Below are 17,691 nucleotides of genomic sequence, written 5' to 3' on the forward strand. Positions count from 1 at the left end.
AAATGATCCCAAACCAAGTGTACCCTCCCTGTAGAAGCAGACTTCCTGTAGTTAAAATGTGTGTATGTCCAGAGTCTGCGGTGATGAGTCATGAAAGAGTAGACAAAACAATCACAAATGCCCACTGCCTTCTTCCTTGTAAATGTTCATTCTAAAAGAGAATTACCAAGTCACAAGGAAGAGGAAATGTCTAATCACATAATTTTGTAGGCTAGTTCTTGGTGCCAGGTGGACATAGAAAAATAAAAGAAGTGATGTTTCTAACACAGTTTAGTGTTTGGCTGAGAAAAATGAGAGAAACTGGCTCAATCTCTTATTTGTCCTGTCGCCGCATCACATAATTTTGTAGGCTAGTTCTTGGTGCCAGGTGGACATAGAAAAATAAAAGAAGTGATGTTTCTAACACAGTTTAGTGTTTGGCTGAGAAAAATGAGAGAAACTGGCTCAATCTCTTATTTGTCCTGTCGCCGCATCCAGAGTGATCTCTGGCTCCAGGACCACACACTCACCCATCCAGACTTCCCCGAACTGCCCGGCACCGAGCCTCTTCACCAGCTTAATGGACTCGCGTGGGATCTCCCAGGCATCTTTATCCCATGGCTTCTGTGGTTTAGGACTAATACAAGCCCTCTCCAATCTTCTGCACAAGCCATCTGACTGCTCTAATTTGAAAGAGAAAATAAGTGTTAAAAAAACAATCATACTTGTATACCAGCATCTATCGGAACTTTTCAACTATTAGTCTTAAAATTTCCAACTTGCCATAATTATGAACCAAAAATGCTTATAAGGAACTTTTATAATCGTGACTCTTAAAAATTCTTAAATAAAAGACAATTTAAAACATACTTGATTTTATTCGTTAGTACTCTTAATTTCTTTAAACAATAAAAACATAACAAACAGATAAACAAAGGCTATCACATGTAATAAAATGTAATTTCAAATTGTTGAGCCCATGTAAACTTGTCATGGCAAAATGACAGGACTTGGTCATGACATCAGGGGACACCTCTGTCAGGGTCAGAGCACGGCAAGCGCTCAACACACATGCTAGACAAAGAAGTGAACAGGACCACAAAGAGGGAGCAAAAGTCCACAAAATCCGGGATGCCTTGCTCTCGCCATCTTTTAGGATCTAAGCAAACTTATACTGTGGGTTCCCCTCCAACAAGCTGTAGAAACACACAGTAACAACAGCTGCCCACTGCAACCCACTTCCCTCACAGAGGGAATGAACCTAACGGCTGGTCACAGGTTCAGCTTAACAGGGCCGGAGAGTGCTGCTGACAGAATATTTGGGTGTTGCTGTTACTTCTGTGTCCTTTTACCAAGAGCATGTATTACTTTTACACACACATACATGTGCAAGTCTGCATTCCTTTTCCAGATAGTTAAAGATGTGCTGTAGGAAATATGTACTATGTGAAAATAGTATTCATTCTTCTCTCCATAAATTCTGAAATATCAACTGTCAAACATCAGGGATTAGGTAGGAAGGACTGAAACAATTATTCACAAAAGTCAAATCTGACTTCGAATGTATATTTAATTATAAATGAATTTAGAACATGATCCTCCAATTTATACAAAAGAAATGTAATGCATAAAAGTTTGTAATATAGGAAACTGATACCATATATCCACCAGAATAAACAGATTTGTCTTGTCCAACCTTCAGTTTTGACTTACTTTGATAATGCTTAATCATGTCACTGATACAAGGAAAAGTGATTCTTGGAGAGATGTAATAACCTCCATTGTCCAGACTTCGAATTTTGTAGTGCTTAATAATGTCACCATGCACAGGGTCATAGTCTCTGACAGAAAGAGAGTAGCTTCCTGTGAGGGAAAAAAGTACAGGTAAAGATTATATCTATATTTTATAAATAGGATCTGCATTATACAATACTATGGCACCCATTTTGCCATAAAATGGGTAAATTATAAATTAAGTATATATAGAGTACATAATGTAAAAAGTCCTATAAAGATCTACTTGAAAAATAAAGCTAGCATTTTGTTGCTCCAAAGTTTACTAACACGTCATTTTCTTCTTCATAAGTTTTAAAATTATTTCGCTGAATTGAAAAGTTGTTTTGATTTCTTTTCTCTTAACATTTCAAGATTTACTTTAAATAATCATGTAAGAGACTCAGCAAACATAAAGCGTGGTGAGAGACGCTATAATTATATATTTTCTATTTTACTTTTAGTAGCAAAACTAATAATTTGAGTTCTTTATTTGTTATCAAACTATAAAATTCCACTACCAGAACGTAATATATTCTTTTTAAAAAAGAATTCTAGAATAGTTTCTATGAATAATTGCCTAAATAGTGTTTTATAAGAAGCCTTATGCCATATCTTACCTTTTAACGTTTCACTTTCTCTGATGAGAAAAGCCCCTGCACTGTTCCCTGGTGCCAGCAGCTGCCTTTCTGCATCTTTCCTGGTTATGTCCTTGAAAAACCACCTGAGAAGACATTTTAACAGTTTTTGGGTGTTATGCTCCAGTGTAACAGGGACATAAAAAGATAAAAAATAAATAGGAAATCCAATGCAGCAAACAAAACTATCAAACGACAACACGTAAGGACTCACTCTTCTGTTTCCAAGGTGTTGACTTTGGCTACGTAGTTGCTGGGGATGAAGCCTTCTCTCTTTGTTGAAAGGGATTTTGCTTTCCACCATTCTCCATGCCTGGAATAGAAACACACATCAAAAGTGTGTCCAATTACCCAAGAACTACAACAGCAATTGTCTCAAGGTGTTTTAAGAGAGGACGGTAGGTGGAAAAGATTCCAGGAACTTCTGAAGCTGGTGGAAAAATTCACTCTTCTTGCTGAAATAAAAAAAAATATGTTTAAAGACTGAAGCAAAGAAGAACAACCTCACAGCTGAAGTACAGACCACTGTGTCAGTGCTGCACAAACAGGAGAACAGGAGCTGGTGAAAGTGCTTCCCATCCTGCAGAGGCAAAAGTTCGTCACTTTCCCTACGGATATCTGAGAAATGCTTCAGGATTCATATAGGAATGGGGCCGAGGGACTAATAAACCATAGTTTCTATGTTATAAATTTCTTTGTCTAAGCATATAGTTTCCATAATAGATGCCACAGAAAAAAAAAGGAAAAAAGAAAAAGAAAGAAAACAAACAAAAATGTCAAGCAGGCAGGCATCATCACTTGCACTCGTCCTCAGTGTGGAGCTGGGGGGCCGGGAGAGGAGGAGTGACTGAAGGAGAGAGAAATGGATGCATCCCATGAGCCTCAGTTCTGTTGCTCTTCAAAGTCCCTCATGCAGACAGATCCTAATCAGGAAGACATGGACAACTGCAGATGATCCTAATTTATGCCTACATATATTTATTTTATGAACACACCTCTGTAATCCTCACTGCGACGCATGATAGAAGCACTGTCGTTCCCATTTCATAAGGGAAGAAACTAAGGTATAGAGTTGAAGTGACCTGTGAAGTTCACACAGCAGCAAATGGCAGGGCCAGGATAGGGCCCAAGTTCATGCTTGACCAGTAAGTGGTAACAGCTTTCAAGCACTTAACACCTTATACTTAGTAAAGGGTCCCCCTCCTCTAACCTTGGTTGGCAGGCCAGGGTGACAGTGTATGCAGAAGAGAAGGAGAAGCAAGCTAGAACTAAGATACTTGGAGTTCCTTATTCTTAGTACTGTTCTGAGCCACCAGTGTGACTGGGTCACAGGTCTGAGTCAGCATGGATGGGGTTAAGCAAACGACGATGTCCACGTGTCTTCACAGAAGTGCTATACGCTGAGCAGGGTTTTTTCGAGATGACCACTGCTTCATTCAGCACAGTGCCCTTATAAAACAATCCAAGTTCTGGACCTATAAACCCAGTCTGAATTTGAGTAATAAAACTAGATAAAAATGGCATTATAATAACATGCACATTCCGTATACGTCCAAACTTCTTAAGGTGGCGCAGATGGAAAAGAAGGAAACCAGTGTCTGCGTGCAGAGGGAAACCTCCTGGAGAGTGCGCACGCACAGGCAAACCTCAGGGAAAACTTTCTCCAGTGCTAATCCTTCCACTCCCGACCCTACCGACCGCAGGAAGCAGGCTGGGCATCTCAGGCCCAAAGCGGGGGTCTGGCTCTTGCTGTACTACTGGATACAGGGGCAGCGGGCACAGTATGCCTGGGTCTACTTACTCCTCCAAGACTTTCATCTTCTCTCCTTTCTTGAAAGACAAGTCATCTGGGTGGATGCCATCATAGGGGTACAAGGCTACCACAATGTCTCCTTGCTCTTCTGGATCTGAAAAGGAAGAACGTGAAAGAAGACCTTTGAAAACCCATCAGTGGAAACATTTTGACAAATCCTCATGGGGCATGATGGATGAAATGATGTGCTGAGGAGAGGGGCAGCTGGGATAGCGGCCTCTGTTCCTTCCTAGCGGGGCTCAGGGCCTACGTGGCTACAGTAATAACAGGCTTCACACACTGTGTACACTGTTTCTTATCTCAAATCAGACAGACCTACAACTAAACTCTTTCCAACTCTACTGTTAAGAAATGCTACGCACATCTTCATAGCAATATTGCTCATAACAGCTCAAGGAGTGAAACAACCAAATGTCCGGTAACAGATGAACAGATAAACAAAATGTGATCTATACATACAACAGCATTTTATTCAGCCTTATAAATGGAAGGAAATCCTGCACCAGCTACAAATGAATGAGTTCTGAGAATATTGTGCTAAGTGAAACAAGCTAGTTACAAAAGTACAATTACGCTATGATTCTACATATGAGGCTCCTAGAGTATTAAACGCATAGAGACAGAAAATAGAATGGTGGGTGCCACGGGCTGGGAGGAAGAGGGATGGACTTGGTGTTTAGTGGGTATGATTTTAGTTTGGGAAGATGAAAAAATTGTGGAGAAGATGGTGGTGATGGCTGCACAACTATGTGAGTGTCCCTAATGCCACTGTCCTGAACACTTAAAAAATAGTTTAAATGATAAATTTCATGTTATATGTATTTTTTCCACAATAAAAAAATTAAAACACCCAGGAAAATTACTTCAAATAGTTTCTAACAGTAAAGAAAAGAAACCACCATGTTGCTATGAAAACGTACCTTTATTTTGAAACCTCTGTCCTGGTAAAAGCTGAGATTCTGTAACCTAGGAGAGAATATTGGTTAGAAAAAAATATTTAGGTTTCACTCTGCTTATTCACATTCATGTTCTACATTATAGTGCTTTTCTAACAGTAACAAATTAGGTATAGATTTGTTAATTTATTAAGCCAGAAAGAAGAGGAGTGCAGAGAAAATCTTCTTCAGAGTTCTGTCCCGATCTACATGGCTCTTCCTTCTAAAAACAGTCATTTGCCTGTAGTGGCAGGAAATGAACAGGGCTCGGGGCAGGGGCTGCTAGATGCTTACCTAATCATCATTCTCCCTCTTATTTGGTAAGAGAACTCTAATATTATTTGGGAGGCAGTTTGCCCAGCTAAATGACTATGTTTCTAAATTCTCTAGCACTCTACGCAAATGGAGGGAGGCAGTATATCTATAAACAACATGGTTGTGGGGACCTTTGGGGCCTGACTCCTCTTAGCCCTGACCTCTGGGTGGGACTCTGCTGGAGTCCCAGCAGCCAGGGAACCAGGCACCAGGGATCGCAGAGCAAAGATGGAAGTGATCTGGGGCCCTGGGGACCTTGTGGAATAGCCATCCAAGCCCAGGACTGCTGATCTCCACGTTTCCTAGACTTGTTTAAAAATACTGTAGTCAGGGCTGTGTTTCTAGTTGCTGAGGTCAAGTCCTAACCAATCCAGGCTTTCTATGGCCGACCCGGTTCCATCCTGGGGTTGACGGCATCCCCTGTTATTTTAGGTGGAGGGGAATTATAAGGAAGAATATGGTGACACAAAAGGCCACTTTAATTTCCTTTTAAGTCAAATTCCTTTTTTTCTCAGTGATCATGAGGAGGATGTTAAGACCTCTTAGATCTTTTTAAGGAAGGTACTGTCAGAGACCTTTACCCACAAATCATGTCACTTTTCTCTTTGATTACAAAGCGATTTAATGAAATGAGACCAAAACAGTTTGTATTGAAATTTAAATTTCTGATAAAACTTAGCTCATAAAATCTCCAATTGTGGTGGTGGTAGTGGTGGGGAATTACCATGTTTTCTGGTTTCATAAAATGATGAGTCCATATTATCCTTTATACTGATTTTCAAATCATTTAAATTTGAAGAATTAGGATGGATAATCAATTTTAAATGACTCAGAGGAAATAATTACAAGATGAGAAGCAATTAAATAATTTTGAAAGCAGTAAGCTGATTTTCAAATATCAGTATTCTTAATTTGCAAATGTTTGAGTACATTTTTTATAAGACTAAAACACTATAACTCATTTGCTTTTTTTCTTTAAAATGTCTTTTCCTTGGAGTGTTGTTGAATTGCTTCACCCTCCCATCAGAGCTCTAACCAAGCCACGGCGCCACTGTTGGCACACCTGGCTGAGCCGAGTGTTATTATCTACGGCCATAGAGTAAGGCCAGACTAACCGCTCAGGAAACACGGGCATCTGTGACCACAGAAGGCAAGGACTAAAATACAGGAATTAAAAGACGTCAAACATGGTTACTACTTTGGCTTTCTAACTTAATTTTTAACCTTTTACTTCTAATAAGAGGAAAAATGGTGTGTATGTTTATATTATTTTCCCTTTTTTTCTGAATAAAAAAATACCTGTGTTCATCATTAAAGAAAAAAAAAACCTCTCAGGTTTTAAAGCATGTAAAATCTGGTATATGTGATACCAGAAAAAGACAGATTCTTTTCATGAGCTATTTGAAGCATATAATAAAAAAAACTCATTGTGACTCCAATTCCTTATATCATTTTGTTTTCTACCAATCATGTTTATGTAATATATAGTTATACTGTTTTTAAATACAATGATGGGAAAAAGTACACTTACAGTTGTTTGGAAAAATATATAATACAAGAATAAATAATAATATAGAATAAACTGTTCCATGTACTCACAACTGTAAACTTACTTTTGCCCACCACTGTGTAGTATATGTATTTATAACTAAGTTATTAATGCTGTTAATAATATTATGCGTTTGTAGTTTCTATTTAAAATGACAAATGTTAAGATATTTATCCAAAAACATCATTATGTACAATATATTCATTCTTCATCTATACTTTTTTGTGTGTGTATTTTTCTGAAGTGAAAAGTGAGGAGGCAGAGAGACAGACTCCTGCATGCAAGTGACCAGGATTCACCCAACACGCCCACCAGGGGGCGATGCTCTGCCCATCTGGGGCATTGCTCCGTTGCAACTGGAGCCATTAAAGCATCTGAGGTGGAGGCCATGGAGCCATCCTCAGTACCTGGGCTAACTTTGATCCAATGGAGCTTTGGCTGTGAGAGGGGAAGAGAGAGATAGATAAAAAGGAGAGGGGAAGGGGTGGAGAAGCAGATGGGCGCTTCTCCTGTGTGCCCTGGCCAGGAATCAAACCCAGGACTTCCACACGCTGGGCCGATGCTCTGCCACTGAGCCAACTGGCCAGGGATTCTTCCTCTATACTTCTTATTAAGGTCAAGAGTGAATTATCAATTTCAACAATGATTGCGACTTTGACATACATCTAACCTGTAGAATAATGGGGATAAGTTGGGGAGAGGCTGGCTGAAAGACATGATAACAAATACACTTCCAGAATGCCAAAGCATTTAAAAACATGTCAGACAGAGAAACTATAAAAACACTTAATAAAGGCACTCTGGCTAACCTGGAATAAACTGCTTCCAGCTTACATGCTGAAGAATTCCATAAAAACTAACCTACAGAACATGTTATATATGTGTTATGTATATTATTATACATAAAGGAGAATCAATGGAAAGGATAGATCTGAGATAAAGTACACTTAAGGCTGTAATTATCCAAAGCTTTGTTTTTTTCCATGAATGTGACATTAGTTCTTCCTTTGCCAAGCATCCCCAAATTCATCAAATAGCACGTCATTCCTAAAACATTTCTGGTACAGATATTTGTCCAGTGTTTGTGGGCAGAATATTCTGTGTTTACTTTTTAATCCTTTAGTTATAGTAAGTCATGACAACCTCAGTATCTGTGCTATTAACAATTAACTGAAGAATGACAAGATAAGGTCAAGGTATTTCAGCTTCTGATTTGAATGCAGCATTTCCTCCTGCTTCCAGACTATTGCACTAATCTCATGACCTAACCTGAGTCACACAATCTCTGATAGATAGATATATCTCTCTATATAAAAAGTGGGTATTCACATCAGTGATATGAAAGATGATTTTCTCTACATAAAAGGTGGCCAAAGGCCGCTTTATTATAGAATGAATGACCTGGTTATCTCTCAAATGTTTACAGGCTCTTTAAAGGATTAAGTTGTGAAGCATACCAAAAATTGAGGCCCAAGTTATTGATGTGAGTTTTTGCATGCACATGTTACAAATTTGATGTTTAAATTACGCAGCCATGCTTTGATCCTGCTGTGGGAATTCTCCCCTGAGACTATCTACTTACTGGCCTTTGCTGTTTATTGGACGTTGGATCTCTCACATAAATAGTTCGGTCAGTATTACGTACTGGTTGAGTCTTCAAATCTATTCCATCGTCATTCAGATGGTCTTTCCTTTTTGATTTTATACATCCCATATTTCCTGTTGGAATATAAAAGCAATGACATTGTTTTACTATTATAGAACTGGCTTCAAGCCATGAAAATCTCTCCATGAATAAAGAGTAAAAAGAATTCATTTTTTAAAATGTCAATGAGATTGAAAATAATATTTTATTGATTGATTTTAGAGAAAGAGGAAAAGAAAGAGAGAGACAGAAAGAAAGAGAGAGAGAGAGAGAAAAAAAAAAGAAGCCATGATTTGTTGTTCCACTTATGCATTCATTGGTTGAATCTTGTATGTGCCCTGATCAGGGACTGAACCTGCAACCTTGGTTTATTGGGACAATGCTCTAACCAACTGAGCTATCTTTTATTCTTTATCATAACACATTTAAATGTGGATATTGTTCACAAACCACTTTGCTTGTATAATCCTTTGTTCAACAACCATTTATTGTGCATCAATTTAATGTCAGCAAGATATAATTCCTGCTCTAAAGATGCTCATATTTTGTGGCAAACATGTGTGAATTAAATTTACAGTACAGTGGTGAATTGATGATAGAGGATGCACCAGATCTAGAAAAGGACATCGAATTTATGCAAGAGGAAAAGGCAGGGGTCAAGGGAAGCATCCTGAAGGAAATGCTCTGTGAGTCAAAATGGAAGTGATGTCAACCAGGTGGCAAAGTCAGTAAGGGGATTCATGGAAGAAGGAACTTCACATGCAAAGTACTGACCCTGAAATAGCATGGCCCCTTCATATGGGATTAGTTCAATCTCACCCTTTCAGAGAACTAGTTCTATAATACGAAACCCCTTGCCAAGGGGCAGGTAGGGAAGGCCAGGAGTTGGGTTGGAGAGGAGAGGGATGCACACCTTGGGTGTAATGCTCAGGAGTTTGTTTGCCTTCTCATCCCCCAAGATGGATGACATAATGTGCAAGGTGAAGTGAAGGGGCTCAAGGCTTCAAAGGCAAACATGATTAAGAACTAGAATGCATAGAACCTGGCCACAACCAACTGTGATTTGGGAAGATGGTGGAGGCCTTCACTAAAACAGGAAATAAAAGAGGAGATATAGTTACAGGAGAAAAAGTGCTTGTAGGAACATTCAAGTGATCAGATCCATCAGGCTTCCCAGGAATTGAGAACAGAAACCAGGAGAGACGGCAGTGCTGTAAGAACAAATGATGGCACCAGCAAGCCATGGTTGGCATAAGATTTCAGAGGAAGAGCCATGGCCAGAGGGGGCTTGTGCTTGACCAGTGCAGAGTGACTTAACCATGCTTCTAAATGCTGAAGTCTTTTATTAGTTTATTCAGTTGCTACTAGGATATATATAACACCACACAAAGCACTCAGGGGACTAAAAAAATATTTTAAAACTTGTAATCAGATACAAATCATGCCTTATAATATAGTCTCATGGTCAAATCTATACATTGAAAATAAAATCTGTTAGGGGCGTCATTCGAATGTCCCTTAGGGCTGTGGTTTCCAAATCTGAAGGAACACTAGAATCACCTACACCCAACAGAACGGATGCCCTGGACACTTTCAAGGAAATCCTCTGGAGGCTCAGTGATGGCAGGGTTTGCCCGTGTGACCTGTCTAATTCTGAAGTCCCATCATTTGGGGACCACTGCCAAGAACTTTAAATGAGGGAGAGATGATTTAGAGTTAGGAGAAGGCAAAGTGGAGCTATGTAGGGAATACTTCCTGGGGAGGAACTGTTCTAAGAACTCTCAAAAGCACCTCTGTAAACTGTCACCCCCTTGCACTGTTGCCACAGCTCAGTGCATTTTGTCCTGCAGGCTCCGGGTTGGACCTTCACCTTGTTTATCATTTCACTAGCGAGGTAGATAGGCCTCTTTCTGAAACTGGTGAGCTGTAGTTCCCAAAATAAAGGGGAAGCAAGCACTTCTTTGATTCAAAACAGCACATATTTTTCATATGAGTCTGAAATGAAGATGGGGTCTAAAGCTGATTTGGAAATAAGCGAGATGGCTTTTAGGGTGGATCCATAAATAAGCAGGTGAGTTCTTTTTCTACTAGTTCCAACCCCCTTTTTCAGCACCCCCCAAAAGCAGAGTTTAACTAATCAGCCATTAAAATGGTGCTCTATAAATGAGGGAATATAGCACACCATGGGAAAGGCCTCCCAGTGCAGACCCCAAGCACACAGTGAGCTCCAAGGGGAGGAGCCCCCGGGTAGACTGGGCCACCAGACACAGACACTTCACCAAGCAGGGGCCGCCCCACCGCTTTTCCGCCAGGCGCCTCCCCTCCCTTCCTTCTCCCTTTCTTTAGTCTTTTCTCTCTCTCTCTCTCTCTCTCTCTCTCTCTCTCGTTCCCTCTTTTGTCCAGCTCTATACAAATATTACCTCCATCCCCAGATAAATCTTCACTAACCACCTAATTGAAAGTCTCTGCCCATGCCTTGTGATTTACACCCTTATCTTCCTTACTGACCTACATCCCCGTATATATTGTTTTATTTCTGGTCAGCTCCCCAGAAGAATGAAAGACGATGCCCATTTCTCCACAGCAGGATTCCAAGCACCTAGCGCAATGCCTAATCAGAGCAGAGGCTCTGAGAGTATTCACTGAATGAAGGATTGGGCAGCTCTGGGTGCTGCACCCGGGGCTTCCTACATGCCCTTCTGGGCCCCCGTGCTAAAAGTGGGCAAGGTAAGGGAAAGGAGGCAAACCCTCCCGCTCCTGACCAATTGTTTTAAAAGACACAGACAGACAGAGACCTCTAGAACTTCTAGTTTATAGGAAATAAAGGAGTTAGAGGAACCAAATGAAAGATCCTTAATGTGCACTAGAGACAACTAGCTTGGATACTTCAGAACATACAGGGGAGGGGCGAGGTGGAACTATTTCATATTAAGAGAGACTAAAGAGACACAATGTGGCCTGACCAGTGATGGCACAGTGGGTAGAGTATTGACCTGGGATGCTGATCTGGGTCCTAGGTTCAAAACCCAGAGGTCTCTAGCTTGAGGGTAGGCTCATCTGGCTTGAGCACAAGCTCACAGCACAAGGTCACTGGCTTGAATGTGGGATCATGATCATGACCCCATGGTCGCTGGCTTTGGCCCAAACGTCAGTGGCTTGGCTGGAGCCCCTAGATCAAGGAACATATGTGAAGCAATCAATGAACAACTAATGTGCCGCAACTATGAGTTCATGCTTCTCATGTTTCTCCCTTCCTGTATGGCTGTGTCTTTCTCTCTCTCTTCATGAGAGAGAGAGAGAGAGAGAGAGAGAGAGGCATACACACAATGTGTAAACTTTGAGTGAATCTTGGATGTGGAAGGACAGAGGGGATGACACATGCTGTGATAATTGGGGAAATTTGAAAATGTTTGAACATGCCATTAAGGAACTGTGTGTTTTATTGGCATGATAATAGCATTGTGATTGTGCTGAGAATGTCCATATTTTAAATGATGAATGCCAGTTGTGTGGGCATGAAGGCTCACAGTGTCTGCAACTTTCAACACTTCAGTCAAAATGAAAAAAAGAAGGGGGGAAGGGAGAGAAGAGGACCAACGAGGCAAAATGAGAATGAATTAGTGAATTTAGGTGAGGATATTCTTTTATTTTTTCTGTAAATTTAAAATTTTCAAAGTAAAAAGTTAGATGGGGAGCAATAAGGGGATTTTATAAACAACTGTACACAGAAAGCTGTTAAAAAATATTAGACACCCCTATAGCATGTTTGTGTGAAGGCAGGAGATGAGATCAGGAAAGTACCTATGAGGTGTTCTTTATATGTCGTACCAAGCAGTGTAGACTTTATATATGGTCTTGGAAAGATTTTTAACCAGGGAAAAGACCTGAGGAGATCTCTGCTTTGGAGAGAGAGCTCTGTAGAAAGAAGGAGGTGGAGAGCTGGAGTGGGGAACTCCATGACAAAGGCCTCTGAAGGGTCCAGACAGAGAGATGATGGGGCTTCCCAGAGCCTTGGTCCTGGGAAGAAAGATGAACAAGTGAAAATAAAAAGCAGTGGACAGGACAGGGGGTGACGCTAGTCTGTAGATTATCATTTCCTTATGCTTAGTTCATGTTTCCCGTCCCTCTATCACCATGGACAGCTGAGAACCAAATGTATGTTCTGTAGACAAAAGCAATGACAGTACTACTCTACAGGGGCCTCTGCTAACTGCCAAGCTGTTCTTGTGATTGCAGTTCCTACGCTGTGGGGAGGCACCAGAAAAGTACAACGTGCAATATAGTTCGGACGAAAACTGAGAAAGTGGTTACATGTGTGCAAGTGATACTAGTTACACTTTCTAATGATTTATACCTTAGTATTTTCTAATTAAACATTTATAATTTTCTCAGCTTTTCGATTAATCCTCAAAAATCATGAGCCACTTTACAGAGGAGTAAAGTGAGGTTTAAAGAGATGGAAAGACTGGCCCAAAGTCACAGCACAAGTGAGGGGTACCACTGGGACTCACACACAACTTTAGCCAAAAATTGAAACTAAAGTCTGTTTTCTCCCATTTTCCCCTGCATACAATGGCTCTTTTGAAACTGGTGTTTTATCTACTTATTAATGATGCTAAATTAAGAGATTACATTTATAGTCTGCTTCTTTCTCAAAAAAAATCTGAAATGCTTTAAAAAAAAAATGACAATGATGAATTTAATAAAATGAGAACAGAAAACCCAAACCAAGGAAGAGAGGAGAATGCAAATGTGGAAGTGCACTGGGTACCAGATAGGCTGTGGCGAGTTTCCTGGCAGGAAGGGTCAGAGGGCAGCGTGAGTCACCCGCCGGCTTTCCCGAGGCTTCGTGAGGGGAGAGGAAGCAGATGGGAAAGTGAGGCCCCACTGAAGAATTCTAACGACGGACTTCACATAAAGTGCCGTGGGTGATGCAGTTGGCAATGCCCGCAACTTTTTAAACAGTAAATAAAGGCACATTTTATATGTGGAAACTTTGGGTTAATAATGATAACAATAACTGAAGGTTTGACATGCAAATATGATTCTGGGATGTTCAACACATGTGCTCAGCTAGATGGTCTGAAGAGACACAGTCAGCTGGGCAACGCTTTAGGCACAAAGGGACATCCACAAACATGTCCAGAAAATGGGAGGTGGGTGACTTTTTCCAAAAATTTCTTTCACTGGGACAGATATCCACTAAGGGTGGCTTATCCTCATTTAAGGGACTTAATAATATGAAAAACTTTTTTTAAAAAATCAAAACAGATTCTCGGGTAACAGACTAATTATGACTCCTTGTTTATAATCCTGCATCTCTGATAAGATCTAATAATGCCTTATCCACTCTTGCAAAACAGAAACAACTTGTTCACTTGGAATTTCACTACAGGGAATTTTTTCCCTCCAGTTGTTTTGAGATCTAATTGACAGATAACACTGTGTAAGTTTTAAGGCATTCAGTGTGATGATTTGATATCATATAGATTGTGAACTGCAGGGGTTCAGAATGAGTCACCCCAAGATGTGCCTCTGTGGTATGTGGACTGTTTTGAGCTAAAGCCAATTGACACTGCAGGCTCAAGATAAACTTTTTTTTAAAAAAAGAACAAATGAGTATTTTATTTATTCCACAACAGGTTATAAAAGTGTCCAGGATCAAGGATTGCGGTCCTCCACACTTCTTTACCCAAAGATGATTTGGACAACCTTCTGGCCACAGCACGCACACTCACACCCACGTGTCTTACTTAATATCAGAACTGGATTTCAAACCAGACTTGGGTGACCGGCTAAAAACAAACACCATCACAAAACAAAAGAAAAAAAAGAAAAGAGAGAGAGAGAGGCTACTGCCCTCCCCCATTAACTACCTAGAAGACCTATGGGTACTGCCCATAATTAGAGATTATCAGAGTTAACCTTTTGACCCTTTATATAGCAAGGCAAACTACTAAGTGCTGAACATCTGCTCTTATAGTCCTACAATGACCTTTCTTCCCTCTGAAGCCCAAGGCACCTTACCTCATTCTCAGAAGGCCATACACACCTCATTTTCCTGTCTGTCCCTGAACCTATGTATCTAATTAAATTTGATTATTTTCTCTTGTTAATCTGCCCCATGTTGATTTACCTAATTATCAGACCAGCTGAAAGAAGCTTGAAAGGTAGAGGAAAGGTGTTTCCTCCCCATAGAACTGATTATCACAAAAAAGCATTAGTTAACACATCCATCACTTCATATAGTTATCAGATTTTAGCTTGTTTGCTTGTCTTTATGGTGAGAACTTTTAGAGGACTTGTTCTTTAGATATACTTGCACAAGAGCACATAGATGTTCATACTAGACTTATGTTACAGACAGAGACAATCTAGATATCTGTCAATAGGGAAGAGTACATTAAATTAGGTCCAAATGATATATTATGACAGTGGGGTGGATTAAGAAGAGAGATTTGTATAATTCAGACATGTTGACCACCAATTATTATTAATCAAAAATTATATATATATTGATGTACACAATCAATAAATATGCACATATATACATATATACATACATATACAGCATATACAATATATACTGTACACTTAATATCCACACAAAAAAGTCTGAAACAATACTCACTACCATGTTTGTTAGGTTCTAAAGTCTACTTGTAAGGAGTAAGATCCTATGTAGAAATTTTCCCCTAAAAATTCCTAAGGAAGACACTACAATTTGTAAAGACTGGAGTTGGATTGTTAAAACTCAAATCCTAGATCCATTGATTATTATTAACTGTGATCTTGGGCAAGTTGCCTGATCTCTCTGTGCCTCAGTTTCCTTCTGAAAAAAGGAAATAACTATCTAGCTCATCAGGCTTATGAGGAATAAATAATTATATTAGTTAATATTTGTAAAGTGCTTAGAAGCATACTTAAAATAGCATAGGGGTATAGACATGTTTGTTAAATGCATAAATAGCCTGACCAGGCGGTGGCGCAGTGGATAGAGCGTCGAACTGGGATGAGGAGGACCCAGGTTCGAGACTCCGAGGTCGCCAGCTTGAGCACAGGCTCATCTGGCTTGAGCAAAGCTTACCAGCTTGGACCCAAGGTCGCTGGCTTGAGCAAGGGGTTACTTGGTCTGCTGTAGCCACCTGGTCAAGGAACACATGAGAAAGCAATCAATGAACAACTAAGGTGTTGCAACGAAAAACTAATGATTGATGCTCTCATCTCTCTCTGTCTGTCCCTATCTATCTTTCTCTCTGTCTCTGTAAGTAAGTAAATAAATAAATAAATAAATAAATGCGATCCAAATGCCAATTCTTCCTCCAACACTGGAAAGAAACATTTCTACAATGAGATGCACAAGGACAACCTTTGTCTCACCTCAGAGAGGACACAGAAGCACATTTCCCATCTCAGACTCAGGCTGGCACGGCCAATTGTACCGCCTAAATGGACATTTTCTCCTGCTCTCTCTCCCCTCCCTATGGACAAGGTACCTTATATGCCACGTCACTCTACTGTATACTTTTGTACTGCATGATGACCTGAATGTAAATGTATGTATTACGCTGTAATTAAGGAGGTAAATATCGCACAATGAAAGAGGTTTCTGATTTTGAATATAATATGCATTTTGGGTAATATTTTGTTTTCCATCATAGGTTTCACAAGTTTAAAAGGTATTCTATCATATATATTTTATTACAACCTGAAATCTATACAAATTCACCACCCTGTCTGCTATATAAATATTTTGTAATCACTAATTTCTCATATTATCAGAGCTTAAAGAAATAAAATATAAGAAGTTGGATGCTACTTCCCCTATGAAATCTGAACCCATTTTTTTAAACAGCTATGTCACACAATCTTAGATCTTACAATTTAAGAACAGAGTTACTAGAATAAAACCCCTCGGAACCTATATTTCTTGCCTTTACAAAGTGCTACAGAAGAAATAATTTGTTGGTTTCATATTTTGTTTTTATTATGACTTAAAATTTTTCTGCCTTATTTCCAGCAGCCATCAAAAAGAAATTAAAAAATTATTTTTTTTTACTTCACCACAACATCCCAAACTGAATGCTTTAATCTGCACTGGGTTTTCCCAGCAACAAGTGAATTTTTCATCCAAAGACAATTCATTGGAGATGAAGTATTCCTCCTATCACTGTCTTACTTGATCTTGCAATACCAGTGATCACTCTGGAGTAACCAGAGGGTAGGAGACAAACAGGGAGAGGGAAGAAAAGGAAAAGGCATGTAATTGCCAACTTTTTGCCTGGCACAGACACGGAAAACAACACCCAGAGACAGACCTGTGCCAGGTCATCAAAGGTCTTAGGTGAACTTGGTCCATTGCTTCAAAGCTGCACTCTTTACTCACCCACAGCCTTGCTTCCTCTCTGTGGAGTAAACACCAAAAGAGGTGTTTGAATTAAGAGAGCTTAGAAAAAGGAGAAAGAGAAAGGACGCCCCCAGGACAGACAGTTGGGTGGTAATGATCCCAAACAAGTGATCTGAAATTCATGATTTGGGGTGCAGATTGATGTAATACAGAAATGTGCACCTAAAACCTATATAACTTTATTAACCAGTATCACCCCAATAAATTCATAAAAAATGAAAACAAAGAAACAACAACAAGAAAGTAGGTTTAATTTGGTTTAAGGGTCATTCTTAGGAATTCATCCTTAAAATAATGCCTTCAGTTCTCATACTTGCATTTAGAACCAGCTGTTAGCTCAAGAGATTTACTTTACTCACCCAAACAGAAACCTTTTAGAAACCTCCAATCAGGGGGTTCCTTCTTAGTTTGCTTTCAAGAATGATAATTTAGAGACATTTTTAGAGAAGCAAAGTCTATAGAAGAGTTTTAATGTTTTCTCCAAACTTCCTATCACAGAAAAGGGGGTCAAGAAAACTTTACTGGTGTTCTCAGGAGGGCAGAAGAGAAAAGAGTGCCCAAACTCATATCCACAACCAACTCTATCAATTTCTAGCTTAAGTTGTATTTTCTTTTGTTGATTTTCCTTAATTCCTTT

The 17,691-nt window shown here is 39.7% G+C and overlaps 1 protein-coding gene across 5 annotated transcripts in view; it reads right to left on the reverse strand.

Moving 5' to 3' along the window:
* Nucleotides 1-17,691, reverse strand: part of LYN (LYN proto-oncogene, Src family tyrosine kinase) — a 132,814-nt gene that overhangs the window by 66,853 nt on the left and 48,270 nt on the right. For 3 of the 5 annotated variants that reach the window (XM_066379037.1, XM_066379038.1, XM_066379039.1), the window contains exons 2-8: nt 8,585-8,721; nt 5,124-5,169; nt 4,192-4,297; nt 2,605-2,703; nt 2,373-2,476; nt 1,693-1,842; nt 510-662 (exon numbers count right to left, since the gene is read on the reverse strand). In XM_066379037.1, coding sequence (XP_066235134.1) covers nt 510-662; nt 1,693-1,842; nt 2,373-2,476; nt 2,605-2,703; nt 4,192-4,297; nt 5,124-5,169; nt 8,585-8,716 — 790 coding nt within the window. In that variant the 5' untranslated portion in view covers nt 8,717-8,721. The remainder of the gene's footprint in view (nt 1-509; nt 663-1,692; nt 1,843-2,372; nt 2,477-2,604; nt 2,704-4,191; nt 4,298-5,123; nt 5,170-8,584; nt 8,722-17,691) is intronic. The other 2 variants (XM_066379040.1, XM_066379041.1) reach the window with 1 other exon arrangement.

The sequence above is a fragment of the Saccopteryx leptura genome, chromosome 3 (assembly GCF_036850995.1).
Source record: "Saccopteryx leptura isolate mSacLep1 chromosome 3, mSacLep1_pri_phased_curated, whole genome shotgun sequence".
Classification (NCBI taxonomy): Eukaryota; Metazoa; Chordata; class Mammalia; order Chiroptera; family Emballonuridae; genus Saccopteryx; species Saccopteryx leptura.